The sequence below is a fragment of the Diabrotica undecimpunctata genome, chromosome 8, assembly GCF_040954645.1.
Source record: "Diabrotica undecimpunctata isolate CICGRU chromosome 8, icDiaUnde3, whole genome shotgun sequence".
NCBI lineage: Eukaryota > Metazoa > Arthropoda > Insecta > Coleoptera > Chrysomelidae > Diabrotica > Diabrotica undecimpunctata.
Genome location: NC_092810.1, coordinates 134,563,614 through 134,585,571, shown reverse-complemented (window position 1 = coordinate 134,585,571; position 21,958 = coordinate 134,563,614). Strand labels below are relative to the sequence as shown.

At 32.7% G+C, this 21,958-nt stretch overlaps 2 protein-coding genes across 2 annotated transcripts in view; one reads left to right on the top strand and one right to left on the bottom strand.

Annotated features, from left to right (window-relative positions):
- The window catches only part of LOC140449131 (uncharacterized), a 153,988-nt gene that overhangs the window by 52,351 nt on the left and 79,679 nt on the right, over positions 1-21,958 (bottom strand). The gene's annotated exons all lie outside the window — the stretch shown is intronic.
- On the top strand, positions 945-21,557 carry LOC140448050 (beta-1,3-glucan-binding protein-like). Its single transcript, XM_072541098.1, has 6 exons — positions 945-1,047; positions 7,331-7,559; positions 10,972-11,111; positions 15,922-16,085; positions 19,459-19,731; positions 21,059-21,557. Exons 2-6 carry the CDS (start codon positions 7,362-7,364, stop codon positions 21,394-21,396), a joined length of 1,113 nt encoding a protein of 370 aa, XP_072397199.1. The 5' UTR covers positions 945-1,047; positions 7,331-7,361; the 3' UTR covers positions 21,397-21,557.

Sequence of the window (21,958 nt, the reverse complement as noted above, 5' to 3'; positions counted from 1 at the left end):
CTAAATATTCTGTTTTCTTTATGGTGACTTGTAACCTCCATTTTACATATTCTCTGTGTAGACGCTTTATCTTAAATTTTAGAACATAAGAATCTTGACGGGGGAGAGAATGATTTGGTCATTCGCAAAGTTCAGGGAGAACAGTACGTCATTTCCTATGGGGATTCCCATTCCCTGGTAGTGGTTTTTCCAATTTTGGAGGACTGTCTCAATATATAAATTAAACAGTAAGGGTGACATACTGCATACTTATTTGAGTCCTTTAGGTACTTTTATTCGCTCTGATAGTCTATTTCCGATTTTTAGGTTAAGTAGTGTTATCCTTTTCTTGGTCGATGAAGGCTAGATGTACTTCGGCACCAACCGCTATTCTTTTTTCTATTAATTTTTGGAGTATAAACAAATTCATCAGTGTAAGATCTACTAGGCGTAAATCCACTTTGGTCTTAGCTAATTAGATGTCCTACATCATCTTGTATTTTTCCATTTATTATCTTCCCAAAAAATCTCCCGAATGTAGGTAGGACACAATCCTCTGTACCAGTTAGGATCTTTTCGATTACCCTTTTTCAGGTCAGATATTTCTTTATTCTTAGTTTTGGTTTAGTTATTTATATTTACATTTGTTTCTGGCCATCCCTCTTCCGCTGTCGTTGTATTGATTTTCTACTTTACAAGGCACATTATTTATTAACTAATAAATGCACATTTTAAAATATATAAAAAACCTTCGCTAAAATTATTCGCAAAACAAATGACGAAATCGTTTATTACCATATTAATATATTATAAAATATTTTTACAACAATCAGGTAGATTTAATAACAAAATATCGTGTACACCTTAAAGGACTACGGTTTATGGTAGACGTCATTAATTTGACACGCCTGTAATGTATTTCCCGTTATCGCAGTATGTTTATACGTATCTGGACTTTTTATGATTTGCGTATATGTGTTGTAAACACCTAAAAATGTAAACACCTAGAATATTATGTGTGCCAGAAGATACAAATGTAAGATTCCGGTAAGAATAATTCTATAATTGGTAAGTAAGACTGTTGTTATTATTATGTTTTTCATTTTAAATTTATTGTCACTTCCTGACAATTTTAAATGAAATGTGTATCAATTCGACGGTAAAAATTCGATATCTCTTGATCAGATTGTCCTATCGACAAAAATCAAAAAGGGTTTTAATAGTTAAAAGCGCAGCTTTCTTATGAAATATTTGTATTTTTCCACAATTAAAGTCAGTTTCTATAAAAGTGTAAAATAAATAAACGTTTCGCGATTTTAAGTATTTTTTGCGATTCTCATGAGATTTTTCCATTACTATGAAATTTCCATTGTTAAAGCCTTCAGAATCGAAAGCATCAAATTTCTGTTTTGATTTCTGGTCCCAATGACCTCATAAAAGCTCATAGCTGTCCAAAAAAATAACCAAAAGAGAGGTCTTTGCGCACAACGTAGGAAACGAAATGGAAGTTTTGGGAATAACAGCAACTGTAAGTGAAGGAAAACACTGTTTACTTCATCCAAGCTTTCGCAAACTTTATTAAATCGTTTCCATCACCAGGGTGTAATAAAACATGGTGATAGTCATATTATGTTAAAAGGACCTCGTAACATTATTTGTACTTACAATAAGATGTGATTGTACACCGTTGTTGCCAAGAGGGGGCATTTGGGCCTGTAGGACCCATCGCCGGCTCTTCGGACTTTTTCCTGTCTCCGGAATTGGAACGGGTGTTTACCATCTTCGTTTGTCGCTAGTGAAATGGGTCAGTACTGTTGCCGTTACAGAATAACCGTTACAGCGACAAGTATCTGTTACAGGTAACGGTTCCAAGGAACAGTTACAAAATAACAGATCAAAAATGGAAAACAGAACAGGTAAAATAATCTAAGTATTCCTTGACTTACGGAAGGAATAACTTGGTAAACAATAAAATAAAATGGTATGATAAATGTAGTGCAAAGAATATGTTTCTAAGTGTTTCTTGACTTACGGAAGAAACAACTTAGAATGAAAAGTAAAAATGTACAAGATCAAAGAATAGAAAAATGCAGAAATATGAGTAAAAATACACAAGGTAAAAGAATGCAGAAATGTTCTTAAGTGTTTCTTGACTTACGGAAGAAACAACTTAAGAGAGGAATATAAACAAATGAAATAAGTAAATATAAAACAATATGTGAAAATATGTCTAAGTGTTTCTTGACTTACGGAAGAAACAACTTAGAACAGAAAAACAACAAGAGAATCAAATATGCAATATTTATAAGTGTTTCTTGACTTACGGAAGAAACGACTTGTAATATAGAATAGAAAGAAAATAAAATGCAAAAATAAGAATACAAATATTTACAAGTGTTTCTTGACTTACGGGAGAAACGACTTACAAATACGAAAAATCAAATACAGAAAAGATGTGGAAATATTGCTAAGTGTTTCTTGACTTACGGAAGAAACAACTTAGCATAAAATAGAAAATGAAAGAGACAAATGTATTAAGTATTTTCTTAACTTAAGGAAGAAAATATCTTAAATAAAATATCGGAAATAATAATGCAACAATGATTATGAAAATATTTCTAAGTGTTCTTTTGACTTACCGGAAAAGAATGGCTTAGACGCACAATTAAAATAACAAGTCAAATATTCAGAGAAATATTTCTAAGAGTTCTTTGACTTACCGGAAAGAACTACTTAGACAAAGTACAAATCAAAATATAAAATAGAAAAAGCAAGATAAATATTTCTAAGTGTTCTTAACTTACGGAGGAACAACTTAGACACAAAATACAAGAAAAATAAACAATCAAAATAATCAAATAAAATATCAAACAATCAGTACATGAACAAATATAGATCAATGTATTATTCTAACCTGAAAAGGTCTGAATATACAATAATGCTAAAATAAAAAGGTATACAGAAAATCAGAAATAAAACAATAACTTAGTTGGAACAATAATAGCACCGACTAGGTCTACAGTAGAAGAGGCAAGCTCGACTGACCGATGAGAGAAAATCTACCTGCTTTTATGTAAAACAAATCCTTTGTTTTACGTTAGCGAAAGTGGAATTTCCCTGCATCGAATCAATTAGAAATTTGGATTTGGCCAACCTTGGAATTCCCAAGTATTTTAACCGATATCCAAATTCCTTGATGCGTCGAGGACACCGTAGATGTTATATGAAAGTTTAGTTTAATCATAAAAACTGGCTAAAAGCTGTGTTCGTTTTCTGTTTATTCTCTCCCCACACCAATCCCAGAAAGGTGCAGGAAATAAAAAAAAAACATATGAAGTCATAGTAAAGGTTAATTAAATAATAATAAACAGAATTCAAATTATTATGAATGCGAAACAAAATTTAATTTTTAAACTGAGACTCAAAGATTCTGCCGGTTGCCGGTATAAAATAATTTAAGTATAAAAAAGTACTCAGCTTTAGTTCGTTCTGAAGGAGTCGTTCAGTTCTCCAGGAAGGGTTACGATCTTTGTGGAACTTAGCCGCTGTCGGTGGTTGTTGGTTGGGCTGAGTGGGGTTGTTGGTCTAGATTATAGCAATCATTTTTGTCCCCATGTTGGTAAATGAGTTTCAAATTATATTCTGACGCATCAGTGGATTTAAGGTAGTATGGGTGGTTGCTGATTGTTTCCCCAAGGTAGTGTGATTAGCTGTTGTATGCTTCTCAAGGTAGTGTGGTTGGCTATTGCTTGCTCCCCACGGTAGTGGCTAGAAAATTCATACAAAGATTAGTTTTCACCCAAAAGAAAAACCCGATCAGAAATAAAGCTGAGTACTCAGACAAAAACGATCTCAGCAAAATCTCTGATCATAGCGTGGCATTAATAAAAATAAATTTATAGGAAAAGATTTTATTAATAAGATATTAAAGAAAATAAGGTAATATAGGTACATATAAAAAAAATAAAAGATAAAATGTTTACAACTTGATTTTAATAAAGAAAGTTCATCTGCTATGCAAATGAAAACAAGTAAAAAACAGAGGTCTAAATCTAGAAAAAGATACTTAACCGTGTATACGGCTAAGACACTAACCAATTTGTGTGACTTAAGTTTCATTGTAGAATGATTGTAGTAGATATGATAGAAAAGAGAGCGAATAAAAATTTGTATCGGCTTATATAGGATGGAACGGCTACTAAAAATACACACAACGCAAAAGTCTAAGGATATTTTAATAATTTGACAATACCAATGACAGAAATTTCATGACCATATAAATTTGCTTGTACTATAATTGTTGATACAGACACTCACTTCCTATCAACAAAAAATTGTAAAACTGATAGCAATACGTGTTTTAGAATGTTTTTTATAAGGGACAAAAAAATCGACATTTTTATGTTTTGTTTGTTTTTAATTTTAGTCACTTTATACCATTCTTGCTTAATAGGTGAGTTAAAGATATTGTCTTTTTACCATGCAACGACAACATTTAACGTTGGACGAGATGAATAGAGCCGTGAGCCTCCCTCAAGCTGGTATGCGACAAACTCAAGTTACTGACCAGCTGGGTGTCTCCCAAAGCGTCGTAAGCCGTTTGTGACGTCGGTTTATAGACACTGGGAGTCCAACCGAGTAACATCCAGGACGTGGTCGCTCTACAACCGTTGCTCAAGACCGATATTTAATTATAAATGCCAGAAGGCAGCCAAAAATCACAGCAACCGAGTTGGTTAATAAATTACATCTTACACATAATGTAACAATTAGCAGCAGTACTGTGAGGAATCGTCTCCATGAAACCAATCTTCGTAGTCGGCGACTACTGAGATGTCCACCTCTATCTAGAGGCAATCGCGCTGCAAGATTAACCTGATTTCAAGAGTTTCAGAATTGGACTGACAATGACTGGGCCACAGTTTTGTTTAGTGACGAGTCTAGATATGGATTTCATCCAGATTCTCGTCGGACAAGAGTATGAAGATGACTTGGAAATAGAGAACGATTATGACATCTTCAAGAAGTGTATACATACAGAGGTAGTACATTAATGGTATGGGGCGGAATCATGATTGACGGAAGAACTGACCTCATGTTCCCACGTGGCTTTCTCACAAGTCAGCAATATTTGGACACTATTCTTGAACCTGTTGTGCGCCCGTTTGCTGCTGCTGTTGGAGAAAATTTTTACTTTATGCATGGTAACGCTCGGCCACTTGTTGCGCATATTGAAACAAACTGGTTGGATAACGAGGGTATTGATGTATTGCCGTGGCCAGCACAATCACCGGACTTAAATCCCATTGAGCATGTATGGGACATGCTCCAACGAAGAATTACTCCACATATAGGCAATATCTACAATGAATTTCAATTAAAAGAGCTTCTGAGAGAACAATGGACACAACTACTTCCAGCAGACATTAACAATGTGATTCGGAGCATGAACAGTAGATGTAGAGCTGTGATAAACTAACGTCGTGGCCATACTTTATTTTAAGTTTATATTTCGTATTTTTGACATTTTATGGTGGTATGTGAAAGATGGGTGATTTGCAATATATTATTTTTTGCTCCAATTTTCTGTTTTTTGCAATTTATGGTTTTTGACATATTAAACAACAATTTAAACTACAAATTTTGTATTTCTTTTTTTTAAGTTGATAACAGATAAACAAAATACGTCTATTTATAAAAATATCCCTAGACTTTTGCGTTGTGTGTATTTATAATTTAGTGACGTCGCTTTGGAATAATATAGTACGGGGGACAAGTACCAAGCGGAGCTTGGTGTCACGTTCAATTGGTTGATTGAAACGTCAACATGAGAAAAAATTAAAAAAAAAGAAGAATAATTGTAAATGAGAATAAGAAGAAGGATAACTAGTAGGAATGGCAGAAAAAGAAAGTATTGATAAAAACTTGAAACACGAAAAGAAGAAGAAGAATGAATAAGCAGGGTATCGATATTTTAGAGAATCTTAAGAAGGAAACAAGAAGAAGAAATTGTTGATTTGAGAGAGTAAATATGTAGCAGTAAATGAAAACACAAATTAAGTTTGCTTGTATATAAAAGAAATATAGCTAAGAGCTACACTATAAAATGCTACGGTTTAATAAGAAATGATACTAATTGGATAGTTAAGCCTTGTTCTCTAAAAATGTTTGCTGCAGATACCTTCATTCGAAAAAGAAAAAAAAGTTATTGTATCTATAACTGAGAATATATATATATATATATATATATATATATATATATATATATATATATATATATATATATATATATATATTAAACTTAGAGCTAAGATTAATACTATTATAAAAATTAATATTAAAATCACCAGTCTTCCGGGTTGAACCGCGTCGATATCCATTTTGCCGAGCTTTCGACATCCTCTCTGATGTCTTCTTCAGGGCTTCTGAGGTCTCAGTCTCCCGAGCCCCCAGACACTACTACACTCACTAGTCACTTCTAGTTCACTCACTAGTTCACTACTAGTAGTACTACACTACTATTTTAAAACTTCATTGGCACAAGAGAAGTACAGATCAGTTGATACCAACAAGAAAACGTTTAGAAAGCATGGATATTATAGAACTAGAAAAGGCTTGCACTGACAGCCTGCCATGAAATGAAAAGAAGAAAAAAAGACCTTACTAGCCTTTGTGAAGACCCGAGTGTTCCACCAATTCAGCTAATTTCTACCGACATTTAAAGCATGGTTAATCACAACTTTTCCTATTATTATTAATATATATTTTTCGCTCTTCTTATAGTTATTAATAAACACATTATCTTATTCAAGTAACTTGTAGTATTCTTTATTAAAACTTTATTTCAGTTAATAGGAATACAAAAAAAATCCAGTCCTGTCTTTGCCTTAATTAGTCTTGATAGACAAAATGTTGATATGCAATAATAGCAAAACTCAAAATAAGGGTTGAATTTAAAAGTCTATGTTACAAGTCATTAAAGGCTACCTAACGTTTTCCCAAATAAACCAAAATTTATTTTTGTTCAAAAATCCCAATCCATGTAGTAAAACAAATAAGACAAAATTATTGGCACACAAACTTATACCCATGTTTTGAAAAATTACCAGATTTTGTATTGTGCCACTATTGCATACAGCCGACGATATATTCACATCAATATTATGTCGAAAATATTATTTTCAACTTTAATCACCCTTATCGTAAACGTTATAATAAAAATAACCAATATTAAGATATACTTAATGTTGTTATTACTTTCGGAAAGATTTATTACTTTAAATTGATATTTTGAGGCAACAATTTTAATTTATTTTTAATCGCATTTAATTGATTATTAAAATTTTTAAAGCAAGAATCATCAATCGCAATAAGTTCTTACAATGGATAGAAGAGTTTTACTTGTATTTACAGTAATATTTTTATTAAAAACTGTGCTTACATGTAAAAAATCAGTTACAACTGTTAGTGGTACTCATGCACCGAAAGAAGTATGCTCTGGGAAGATAATATTTCAAGACAATTTTGATGATTTAGATTTGAGGAAGTGGAACCATGAGCAGACGCTTGGTGGTGGAGGCGTAAGTAAAACATTTGTTTTTAAATTTTAATTATTAATATTATACATATATACAGAGTGCGGTATTAGTACGAAGAAGTCCAATTACTCATTTATCGTAGGAGACACGAAGAAAATTATTTAGGTAAAAATTGGAGCATAGATAGGACCATACGCTAAAAATATTTTCAAATAATATATAAGGAGATTCATATTGAGAGGGTGGAACAAACTTATTTTTTTTTACTGGAACACCCTGTATATTATTACATTTTTGGGCTCTTTTCGTTGTTCAAAATGTTCAATGCAGCCTTTAACATAAGTACAATTTTTATATTTCGGTTTTGGCCACCACAAGAATCTGACCAAAGTATAAGATGTTTCGTGGATTCAATAACATGTAGGGCAGTATGCTTGAGCAACCAAGAGCCTACCTCCTTAGCTCCCCTACCAGCCTTACCTTCTAAGCATGTATAACTAAATCCTTTATTGAATTTGCATGAATGGATACCGGTATTATAAAACCATATTTGTCTTTTATAGAAGACTATATTTGTCGGAATTTTTGGCAACGGTAATGTTTTTTCCATGTCGAACGTAAGGACTTCTAAGCTGTCATCTATTGTTGCCTGTTAAATGTCTTTGTTCATTATGTTTCTTGCTTCTTTTTGATTAGTTAAATGTATTTTAGGCTCCTGCAAAAACTTTTCTTTGTCATCGTTACTTTTAACACATTTTACAGCAGTAAAACAGCAGTTTACATTTAGTTTGTCACATAGATTACAGGTGTCTTTTTTTAACGGCTTACGTCGTAGATTCAAATTTGAATAAAACATTTTTTTATACTTTTGATAGCTGACTGGATTTTCCACTTCTTCTGAATACAAAGAATGGCATTTTCTCAATAGTTAGGTGGCCATCTAAATACTCAGAATCAGGCATTTCTTCCCGTTTCAAGTTTATTGAGTTTCAAGTTTATTGAAAACCACTATAAGCTCCCCTCTTATCAATTATACTGGCCGACTTAATCTTCACGAGAGCAGTATTAACACGTTTTGATATAAGGTTGAATGCTCGAATAAATGAACTTTGATCAAATGAATGGTAGATATCGAGCACAGTTTATTAATTAAATCTTGCCTAAGTACTTTCGCTTCCTAAAGCATCTTCAGGGACATTTCGCCAATTTTGGCCTATCGAACAATCATAGAATGTCATAAACATAAAATTGTACATTACACTACACTACACATTTTAAACTGTTTGTCCTCGTGTAGTGTAATGTAATGTACAATTTTATGTTTATGACATTCTATGATTGTTGGATAAGCCAAAATTGGCGAAATGCCCCTGAAGATGCTTTAGGAAGCGAAAGTACTTGGGCAAGATTTAATTAATAAACTGTGCTCGATATCTGTATTTCATTTAATCAAAGTTAACACGTTTTGTTGATATTTGGAGCGTTTTAACAAACATGTACCGGCAAACCTTAATACTACTTATTTTATATACTCGAGTAAATTGTTTCGTCCGATCACCAGAACTATCTCCACTAACAGAATAACGCTTGACTGGTTCCTCGTTGATTAGTGTACCTAAATAAGCTGTTTGACCATCATATGTCATATGATCCTAATTCTCAGTTTTTCTTAAACAATTTTTCTCGTTTTTCCACGGACATTATCTCACTGCACCTATTTTTACACTTGCACACATAGTTTTCAAATTCTTTGGAGTTAACATGGATTCCTCTATAATTTAAGTAAGGTTTGTCCGCGTTCTTAAACTTTTTTCTGCTATCACGTGTTTGATTGTTATATTTACGTTTTCGACCCTTTGGCAGCCTGACTGTAGAAGTAGTTTAATTGTTAACTACATCTCCCAAGGGGGCATTTTCATATTCCGTATCTGGTGAGGAGGGTACATAATTCGCATCAGCAATGCTATTATTGGTGTCTTCTGAAAAATCACCGAAATCTTGTAACAGATTATCACCGTCAGTAGCAGTTTTATAAAAAGTATTGAGGCTAGGTCTCAAATATTTTTACTAAATCTAAACAAACTAATTTTTGCATGCATTTGATCTTCTTCTTCTTTAAGTGCCATCTCCGTGGCGGAGGTCGGCAATCATCATAGCTATTCGGACTTTTGAGACGGCTGCTCTGAAAAGTTCATTTGATGTACATCCGTACCACTCTCTCAGGTTGCGCAGCCATGACATTCTAGGCCTCCCTATGCTTCTTTTTCCTTGGATCTTTCCCTGCATAATCAGTTGGAGCAAGGTGTATTTCTCTCCACGTGTAATATATCCGAGATATTCTAATTTTCTTGTTTTTATTGAATTTAAAATTTCCATTTCTTTGTTCATCCTTCCCAGAACCTCTTTGTTTGTGACGTGTTCTGTCCATAATATTTTCAGAATTCTTTTGTACACCCACAGCTCAAATGATTCCAGTTTTTTCATTGATGTCGCATTCAAGGTCCAAGATTCCATTCCATAAATAAAGTCGAAAAAACATAGCACCTCGCCAACCTAACTCTTAGTTCAAGTTTTAAATCCCTGGTACATAGAACTCTTCTCATTTTTGAAATTTGCTCTAGCTCTTTCTATTCTTATTTTTATCTCCTGATTGTAATCATTTGTGGAGTTAATCATTGTTCCCAGGTATGCATATTTGTCCACTTGTTCGACGTTGGTTTCGTTTATTAGAAGATTCTCGTTATTTCTTTGAGTTTTCGATATTCTCATAAATTTCGTCTTATTGACATTCATTGTTAGACCATACTCTTTTCCATACTCTGCTATTCTGGTCACCAGTCTCTGAAGATCTTTAATGTTTTCGGCTAAGATCATATGCATTTGATACATAGTACATATCTCATCTTTGTTGTATTTTTGTGCTAGCTACACCATCTATTGTCCTCTGGACACAGACATAATTATATCACTCGTTAACACCTAAAACTGAAAGATAACGGTTTATACAAACACAACCGGAACCAACAATAGAATAACTAGGTATGAAATTTGTATAAAGAAACCAACCCGTTTGGTTCCTGTATTCAGAATTCTGTAACCGCGTTTTAGAGTATACATAAGGGTACTATTCCACAGATGACGTGACTATGAACATAAATGGGTTGGTTCTGTTTTGCATTTTATAGAATACTAATTTTTATAATCGAAAGCTTAATTATCTCAAAACTGCCAAAATGTGGGTTGGTTCCTTTATGCAGAACTACATCCAATTATTTCTCGAATCGCAATCTTCTAGTTTTCAAAAGTTTATGCGAACTATTAACTTCAGTTTCCGTTGAACTTAACTTGATTGGGGTTTTATCTACAATAAATTAATTTGAAATCACAAACCGCTAAATATAAATAAGATTGTTGTTATTTATAATATGATATTAAACGTATTTAAACTCTTTAGAATTGGGAATTCCAATGGTATACCAACAACAGAAACAACAGTTACGTGGAAAATGGAACGCTTCATATCAGACCGACCCTTGTGGCTGATGAATATGGCAAAGATTTTCTGTATAATGGTACTATCGATCTAGGCAAAGAGTGAGTATATAATATTTTGTTATAAAATGAAATATATATATATATATATATATATATATATATATATATATATATATATATATATATATATTGTTATGATATGTAAAATCGAGAAAAATATTGGGTTGATTAAAATATTTCAAAGTTCAGAAACATTAAAATAATTCAGATAAGTAGGATAATAACCAACAAACCTTTCGAAGAAGGAAAGTTTTTAAATTCTTGGATTACCTGTATTAAACAAAATGTAAGCTATGCATAAATTATTTCTTTGTTATACTTGAGTGACCCGCATAATTTTAAGTGAAATCCAAAGACAATTGAACCTGGTTTTCCAAATACATTAATGCAGTGATTAGAGACAATAGAAGAGATTTTAGAAAGAGGTTTTTGTTAGTTTTTAAGAATTATAGAAAAATATTATTTGTAAATAAGTTTTAGGAAATTTTATAATTATAGGTAAAAATTTGTTTGTTATCGAAATGAAAAAATGGGGAATTGTGACGAGTTTTGATTGGCGGAGATTGAAAAAGGTGGGATAGGTATGTAGGAATGAAAGTTTAGCTAGATTTAGGAGAGAGAAAAGATAATCAGTTGGTTTTCCAAGTCTGTAAGACGAACAGTGATTGTTCTCTGGCGGTTCCCGAGAAGTAGCAAGCAGTAGTGTTGAATGTTAGTGAGTTTTTGTGGAGTTAGTGTATCTGACAGAGGCTGAAGCAGCAAAATATTGTAAGTCATATTTTTCTACTTATATTCCAAGAGTCACTGTTCAGGCCAACGAGAGATTCAGTTTATCGTAAAGAGAAGATATTCCAAGAGTCATTTTTCACTCGGGCCAACGAGAGATTCAGTTTATCGAGAAGAGAAAGGCTATCATAATTTGAATGATTTGTGCTTTTGAAGGAGATCATTAAGGACGATATACTTGCAATAATCTGTTGTAAGATTGCTGATTACATAGGGAGCGGTTGAGAGGAGATAATATAGTCTACAAGGAACAAGGATTTGGACCACTCATCATCAGAGAGAGATATTTTTGTTTTCTGCAGTTTTTTCTTTTATTGATAACACAATTTTTACACTTAATTTAGAAAGGATATAAATATTTTGATTAGGAGAGTTAGAATAGTTTGGGATTTTGAGATTTCAATTAATATTGTTTGTACCATTAATTTTGATTGTTCACGTACGTAGAACAAAATTGTGAGAATCATTATATGAGATTTGTTTATTGAAAACTTTTGAGTGTGAATTATTTCATTATTTTTATTTCAATATATAGTGTTAGATCATATGTGTTTTTTATTATTCCGGTATTCTTTGGACCTTACCTTTCACATGTAATAGCATAGATATTGAAGCACGAATTTAACCATGAGATAAAAGAATTAAAAATTGGGATAGAGTCATAATCATATCATTTAAATAATTTTAATTAATCAAAAAAATTAATTAGCTAATTATTGCTTGGCGCACCAAGACTTTAAATATCACAATAATATATATATATATATATATATATATATATATATATATATATATATATATATATATATATATATGTATATGGTATTACTACTACTAGTACTGGATAAAAAGTACAGTTCTGAAGCTATTTTCTTGTGTCATGTTAAATTAATTACTATTTTAATGGAAGTAAGCCACAATTGAAGTTTAAATGTTTTCTGGATATTCTCAAGTTAAAGTTGATTTCATATAATCGAATGAAGTATGTTACAATAAAGTTGTTGCAGGAACACAACTCAGCAATATTGGCAATATCATTTTAAAGTCGTTTTACTTTAAAATGTATAATATATGTCTGAATTAACAATATAAATGAGTCAGATAAAATTAAATTATTAAAAAAATTTTTTACGAAGTAACAAAAAATAAAATTTGTTTAATTTATTAATGTTTTGTATGTTGAGAACGATTTCCGAAGTGGAAATTGAAACGTCAATAAACTTATTTTAAACTTCAATTGTGGCTTATTCCCATTAAAATAACAGGTTAGAAGCCTAAAGTGCATATTTTAAAAACAATTTCTTAGCTCCTTTATTAGATACGAACATAAAATATTAGAATCAAACATGATTTTTAAATATTATTTTATCTGTGAATTAAACAAAAAATTTTTTAGTTTCTATGAATAGCTTGTTTCCTAGAGGGCGCCCACAATAATTCTCGGGATTGACACATCTCAAATAAAAAATGGAATGCTGGAAGAAATAAAAGGGAAAGGGGAGAGAGTGGGACTCAGATTAAATAAAGAAAGAACAAAAATATTACGATTAAGAAAAAAACTAATAAAAGACAAAATCGAAATAGGGTGTTCAGAATTTGAGTAATAGAGAATAAGAATTTCAGAAATAAAAGAAAAAATATTTGCCGCGGATAAAGCTTATTTGAAGGTTACTTCAGTTTGAAAGCAAAGTACTGACTAATAAAAATAAGATGAACATTTATAACGCAACATTAATAACGCAACATTTATACCGCAATAATAAGATCACTATTATTATACCTAGCAGAAACAACGACAATGACTACAAAAGATGGTTGCAGCTCTTTTCGCTCTGGACTACTTATTTTAAAAGCAAAATACTGACTAATTAAACCAAGATGAACATTTATAATACAATAATTAGACCACTATTATTATACGTACCAGAAACAACGATAATGACTAAGAACATGGTTGCAGCTGTTTTTGCTCTGGTCTCGATTGCATAGGTCTTGCGCAGTTCTTAATATGTTCTCAGTTTAAATCTTATAGAAATACTCATCCGCTTGTTTCTTCACGTAATGTCTGAATACGTAGGTATTCAGATATCATTGCTGATTTGTTAGTCTGTGCTTTGATTTAAGATTTCTTAAGATTTGATTTAATACGCCATCAGCCTCTTTTTCTGCTATTTTAACTTCTTTTATGATTTCATCAATCACTAACTTGAAGAGAATTGGTCTGAGGATTTTGTCTTAGCCTTATCTGTATAGATATTTTCTTAGCCAGTTTTCCACTCTTGCTCTTGCACTCTTGCTCTTGTTCTTTTTTCCATTTTCTCATTTTTGTCTCTTCTTTTCCTTACTCAGGTACTGTTGTTGATGTTCATTTCTTTGATGATAGCTCGAATCCCAGGATCTATATTTCCAGATTTAAATAGTTTAAGGGCATCTAAGGGTAGGTCTTTCAAACTATCTATCTAAGGATCTATCAAACTCCTTCGTAAGGCCCTCGAAGCATAAATATGCAGTTTTGTTAAATTCAATTGCCTATTCCACTATCTTACTCCACTCGTCAGAGACAAAATGCCACTGAACTTTTAAAAATCATACGAACAAGCTCAATTTTGCTGAGAATGTTAATTTTGAGATCCCAAAAAGATGCACAAAATTTTATTACTTTTACTATCCGGCTTTACCCTAAAATCCTATACCATAAGGGAGAAAAAACGGAAAACATCGTTTTACCAAGAATCTGTACACCGTAGATGAAATTATTTTAAATAAAAACTGTAGCTGAGATAATTTTGATCAAAAATGTTTATTACCACTTTTTCTGTAGAATGAACCTATCTCCTAGAAACAACGCTTGGAATGACAGCTGATTTTCAATGTCAGGTGCGCGCGAAATCAATTTTAAATCAAATTTCACCAGCTCGACTATAAAAATTTGATATCTTTCGATCAGAGGGTCCTATCGACATAAATCAAAATCCGTTTTAAAGGTGAAGACAGCAGTTTTAGTATGCAATTTTTTTAATTTTGCCACAAATAAAGTCAGCTTCTATAAAGGTGTTAAATAAATTTAATGACCGATCACCGATCTAGTAATGAAATTTTCATGACTAGATGCCAATCTTCAAAACATGTAGCCTAAAATTTCGGTTTTGAGTTTTAGCAACAAATGTGAGGCATTTAAAGTATGTTTAAAAAACGCTAAATTTAAACTTACACATTACAAACGATCTAAAAAACGTTTAAAACTGCTTACAAATGAAACTGATAAATATTATTGAATCGTAAAAAATGGTAAAAGTCGGTTAACGTTTATTTACTTAACATCTTACGGAAACTGACTTTTGTCTATTGTGGTAAATTTATAAGAAATCTGCACTTCTCACCTTTAAAACGTATTTTGATTTTTGTCTATGGAACAATCTTATCAAAAAATATTTTTTATTTAAAACATTTTTTCTACAGCGTACAGTTTCTTGGTAAATCGATTTTGACGTTTTTCCCCCACGGCTGAGGGGGAGGGGTTTGAGAGGAAGCCTTCGGGTAAAAGTGGTAACCTGTTTTTTTTTGAGTCCCAAAATTGACATTCTCAGCAAAATTGAGCATATTTGTATGATTTTTAGAAACCAAATCTCTGACAACTTTACTATCTGGTGGGTAATGAATATCGCATCAACCATTGAGCTATTTCGTCGAAAGCTCTGTTGTTCTTCAAATATTCCGGTTTTTTGCACTTCGAACGATATAATTTTGAGAAAGCTATTATACGGTATTTTCTCAAAGAAAAAACGCAAATTCTCAGTGAACTTTCCTCCACCTACTTAAGCATTTCGTTTAGGTGTCAATATGAATAATATAAATAAAAAACGAACACTAAAAGACTAATATTTAACTGAATTAACTTTATTTTTATTGACATCTTAGTACGTGTTAAATGTGAAAAAATTTTGGCTGTTACAAATAAAATTTTAGACACAATTTTAGATACCAAAAAGACATCTATTTTAACGTTATAATATAATTTTATTTCAGTGCAATATTTAATTATTTAAAATAAAATATTTTTCAGATGTACAAATAGTGCGTGGTTTGGATGTCTTAGAGTTGGAACGAAAACGCAGATATTAAACCCCATAAAGAGTGCTCGAATTCGTACAGCGTATTCCTTTTCGTTCAAATACGGAAAAGTTGAAGTTCGTGCCAAGAATCCAGCAGGTGATTGGTTATGGCCAGGTATGTACTTAGTTTCATTTTCTTAAATTGATTTGATTGATTGATTTAGGTATGTAATGTAAACTTTGTCTAACCTGGCACTGGAGTACGCGGTTAGGCAAATGCAAACTGGACGAGGAAACCTACTAACCAACCGAACGGTTCAACTGGCCGCTTATGCCGATGATATTAATATTATGAGTAGAACATCAACAGAAGCACAGGAAAAATACGCAGAGTTAAAAACGCAACAAAAAGACTAGGTCTGGAAATTTCCACAGAAAAAACAAAAATATACAGACGAAAAGAAATATAGTCCCACAAAACATTATACATGAAGATGACATTGAAACAGTTGGAAAGTTTACATACTTGGGAGTAGAAATATATGCCAGCGGATCAGAAGATGGAGAAATATGGAAGAGAATAACGCAAGCAAGCAGAGCTTGTTTTGCCCTCTCCTATATATGTCGGTCTAAAAATGTCCAACAAAATACAAAGATGAGAATCTATAAAACCTTAATTCGGCCAATAGCATGCTATGGCAGTGAAGCATGGGTCCTGAAAGAAACATCCAAAAGCAAACTCGACATATTCGAAAGAAAAGTACTGAGGAGAATACTAGGACCTGTGAGGGAAAACGGAATCTTCAGAAGTCGATACAATACCGAGCTTTATAAACTTTATAAGGAAGCACCACTGTTAGATTTCATTAGAATACAAAGATTGCAATGGGCCGGACATGTGATAAGAATGGGAGAGGATAGGCTACCTAAAAGAGCACTGAATACTAGAATGCAGGGAAAGAGACCGGTTGGAAAGCCAAAAAAGCGCTGGGAAGATACACTAAACAGCGACGCATAAGCCCTTTTAGGAGTCCGTGTATGGAGAAGATCAGCCACAGACAAGTATAGGCAAAGGCAAAAAATAAAGAAGGCCAAGACTCAATTTGGGCTGTAGTGCCGTAGAAGAAGAAGATGTAATGTAAGATGATTCTAGACCAAATGGAAAAGGATTTAACAAGGATGTTTTGACAAACAGTCTATTAATGATGCTACTGTTTTTAATTTGCAACTTTAAATATATAAATATATTTAAATATTATATATAAAGTACGTTAAGTTTTGGATTAGATATTGCCCACTACATAAAGCGCTAAAATAGGCAATATTGCCTCGTACAAGGTAATTGTAATTCTCCGAATCCCTCCGACACCATGACAGAAAATCATTTAGTAATAACTAACAAAGCATGGGATGTACATCTCCCTCCTTCGATGTTAGTTTTCGTTATATATAACCGGTTCATTTCTTAAGTAGCGGCTACAACGGCGCACAGCACATCGCACCGAACCTAGCCTTGACCATAGCCTCGCTGAAGCAAAGTAAATACAAGCATTGCCGTAAATGCGCGTGGCCACAACGACGCACCGCTCCTTCTTTCGCACATGGCTGGGTACCAACGCCTCGCCTACGTAAATTGAGCTTAGTATTTTCTGATCTTCGCACTTCGCACAGTGATTATTCTAGGGATGGATAAAGACAAATTAATTATTAGTTGTGTGTTTGGTGTGAACCAATTTGGAACAAAAAAGCAAAAGCCACCACAATAGTTTGGTTTTATCAAAACTGTGGAAAGAAGTGGCAGATGAATGTGAAACAACATTTAAATAAAACAATAAAAATATATAATAAATTGTATTTTAATGACTACAGAAATAAGTTTTAAAGTTTTCTCGTATCCATTTTGCTTCATTATTGAGCTTTCCAGGGGAAACCTGTATATTTTCATTATCATTACCAAATAAATGTGCGGTGCACGGTGCGTCAATACGGCCACTAATGTGCAAAGCAAAGGCTAAGCTAGGTGCGAGGTATGGTGCTGTGCGTTGTACTATGTGATGTGCGGTGCGCCGTTGTGGCCGCAGCTTCAGAGTACATAAACTCTATACAAATACACTGACCTTTATAAGGCGATGATTTGTATCGGTTTTTAATAATGTGAACAATTTTTTGTAGTCGAATTAAAAATAAAAGCACATTTCTTTAAAAAGATAAAAAAAAAATATACCCTTATTGAAAATAAAAAATAATTCTATTTAATTTAAAAAAATAATAATTTCTAATAAAAAAAAGAAATAATTCTTTATGCCCTACATATATGATTCAAATATTTGATCTTTTACGACTGAACATTATCCCAACCTGTCATAAAAACTTCTGCGGACGGATAGCAGAGGGCTCTAGCCTCAGGATGATCGTAGATGATGCTTTTTAAATGTTCCCAAAAAAATAAGTCCATGGGTGTAAGATCTGGAGATCGCGCAGGCCACTTAATATCGCTTGTTCCACTTATAACTCGATTCGAGAAAGTATTGTTTAAATACTCCCTAATTGATCGAGCGTTATGAACTGAACAACCGTCTTGATGGAACCAAACATTCTCCAGATTTAGATCAGGAAGATTAAGAATATCGGGAACATGATTCTGTAACAAATCGAGATATACTCTACTATTCAAGTTAACCTCAATAAAAAATAAACCTATTGTGTGGTCTCCTAAAATGCCAGTCCAGACGTTAACTTTTTGAGAACGTTGAGTTCGGTAAACAATACTTCTGTGCTGGTTTTCCAGCGCTTAATTAGCGGTTAACTTTTTTGCATCTTTTTGGGGTTCCAAAATTGAATTTCTCATTAAAATTCAGTTTGTTCCCATGATTTTTAAAAGTCAAGTTTTTGACGACTAGACTATTAGGCATATTATGTGTGTCTTCGAATAAAGTTCGGTGGTTCTTTTAAGTGGTGGTATGTTCTGGCTCATGGGCTGATTTTTCATAATGGTAAAGGACACAGTTTTTTTGCTGATATATTATATACTAAACTACATACAATTACAGGGAGTGCGTTAAATCTCTCGAGTGGCCATCTAATGTAACAACCTAACCTGACCAAGCTTCTCTTCATTATTTGGCCAATCTTAGATTTTCTTGTATGGTCTTCGTTATTTTGAAAATAAACGTCATATTTTGCTATGATTTCGCCAATTTCATATGAAACATTTACAATATACAAAACACAGAACAAAATATATTGCGGTTGAAATTTTTTAGTGATCGCTGCAGTATCTTGGAGAGTAGCCATTTTGTCCGATCTTTTCTAGATATTTAATATCCAGCTTAATATCTAGTTTTATAGATTCTAGTACTGTCACTTACGGTTTTTATGACTTCCATAAAGCGTCTGTTCCAAAAGCTTTTTAATCTGAAGAATGAAATGTAAAATAAAAATTTCGAATTTTTCAGTTGTTTATTTCTAGTGTATAGTAATAAAAAAAAACTTAAAATAACTAAATAATATTTACTCTTCACGTTTAAATTTAAGAAGCATATTTTTAGCTATTTGGTTGCTACCAACCGATTGGAAATATGGTGGCTGGCCGACATCTGGAGAAATCGATATGATGGAAAGTAGAGGGAATCGACAGCTGATATCAGACAGCGGTCATAAAATTGGTGTGCAAACCGTTGGATGCACTCTAAATTGGGGTCCAAACCCAGATTACAACCAATTCTATAAAACTCATTTCGATTCATTTTTGGATGTGGGATATGATCAAAAATTTCACAAGTATCAGTTAGAATGGACTCCAGATTACATTAAATTTTCAAGTAAGTTATTAGCTTCATTTAGAAATTTTTTATACTAGTTAACATTTATCAATTACATATTTCACTTATGTGTAGATTGATCTTTACATTGAAATACTGATCTTTTTTTCTTATTTTTTCACTACTTAATTACCATACTTACTTAACTTTTTTGCCTTGGAAGGACAAGGGCAGGTACTGGACAGATCAGTAAATAGCACATATTCTAAATGACACCACATTGGCATTTATTATCTGTTTCGTATCTAGAACCCCTCTTTATGTGGTTTGTTTTCACTGCTGCTACGCCAGTTCTTATTCAATTCAGTTCCAACCCCTTAGAGTTTGCGCCACTGGGCATCTCCTCGACAAGTAGGTAATTAGCTGGTGTGCCGTGCAAGACTACATCCAGGAATCTGCTGTGAAATATTAGACTTTTAGACATGCACACGGCTTCGAAAAAAGAATGGTGATCATCAATAGTCTGGCTCATTTTATGAATTCGTCTGTTTTTCTGCGGCAATTGCGACTAGCAAAATCAACGGCTCTATAGAGTTTCCATTGGAGTTTACTTTATAAAGTTTATTATTTTGCATGTTTCGTTCAGGATCCCATTCACTTCTATAGCGTTGGTTGATTAGGACCAGGCAAAGCGAGTGTACTCTATCTTAAAAGAGCAGAGCGCTTAGGTAGTGGCTCTCAAGACGGCCTATTTTTGAGGATATTTTTTTGTCTTCTACTTGTTGACGTGTTTTTCACGTGCTCAGCTCTCGCTATGACCGGTTCCAGCTTTATTTTCACTCCCCGTTGCGTGTTATAGACAACATTGTGAATTTGACGCCATGCAAGTGAACACCTCGGTGTTTTGGCGCTTCAGTAAAAAGTGCGTAAATTAAATGCGTTAACGTATAGAACCGGTGTTGTGTGTTAAATCGTATACCAGTTTTGTTCTGCTGAATTCCATGTACCTTTTGTTACTCCCCCTAAGCACTGTAAATAAAGCTAATGATATTTGTATAACAATTTTTATCACCATCAGAATTGCGATAATTGTCAATGTATTGAATCAGCCCTTAAGTTTGCTATCGATAAATTGAAAAAAAAAATGTTTTATTGCTTCAGTGGTTCTAAAATATTTTGTAGCAATCAGGTGTTCGACTAAGCCTGTCCAAAATGTGGAAAGTTTGGTAATTAATTTATCCTCTCCAACAATAGTATTTGTAACTTCTGGTTGTAAAGATGTCAGTGTTCTTTATTACTTTTCATTGGCCTTTGACCTTTAATATTTAGATATTTACAATATTTACTTAAAATATTTGTTTATTTAAAGTTATTTTGTTAATTTTAGTTGACGATAATGAAGTCAATGCAGTTATTCCGTCTTCAGGAGGATTTTGGCAATTGGGAGCATTAAATTCAACAGGTCTTAAAAATCCTTGGATAAATGGTACTAAAATGGCTCCTTATGATCAAGAATTTCACTTTTTGATCAATTTGGCTGTGGGTGGTCTAAGTTATTTTCCCGACAACGCTATCAATATACCGGGAAGAAAACCTTGGAATAATTTATCACCATATGCTCCAACTACATTTTGGAATGCACGAAATGATTGGTTACCAACTTGGAAAATGGAAACCAGTGACTCTCATTTAAAAGTTGATTATGTGAAGGTGTGGGCACTGTGAAGAAAGAGTTTTCTTTAAATTATTTGTTAGCTTTTCTTAGCTCCAGTAAATCGTTAACTAATAGCTCATTTAATTTTAGTTCTAATTAAAAAAATTAATAAGTTAAGTCAATTCAAAATGTAACATTTTCTAATTTTTTATTTATAGTTAATAATTAAAAACGTTTTGTTTTTTTTTTTTTGGTAACAAGACTCTTCGACCAATGCGTCTTACTAGTGATGACATACGGATGCCAAACATGAATAATGATAAGATCGAGGGTTGGAAGACAGAAAACGTAATGAGTGGACAAACCTATATACGTAAAGGTGAAACCTATGTCAAATAGAAAAAGCAGCACACATAAAGTAAAGATAGACAGGAATAACATCGGCCCAACAGACATAACATATGCCACACTATTTACTTACTTGATAGAAAAGTTGAGCAGCAACTATTTTTACCAGACAAATGGTAAAACAAAACAAAAGGCTGAAAAATATTTATAATTAAAAAAATCTTTAATAAAACAATTATTTGAATAAAAACAACAAACATTTGACGTTTATACCGTTAAAAGCAA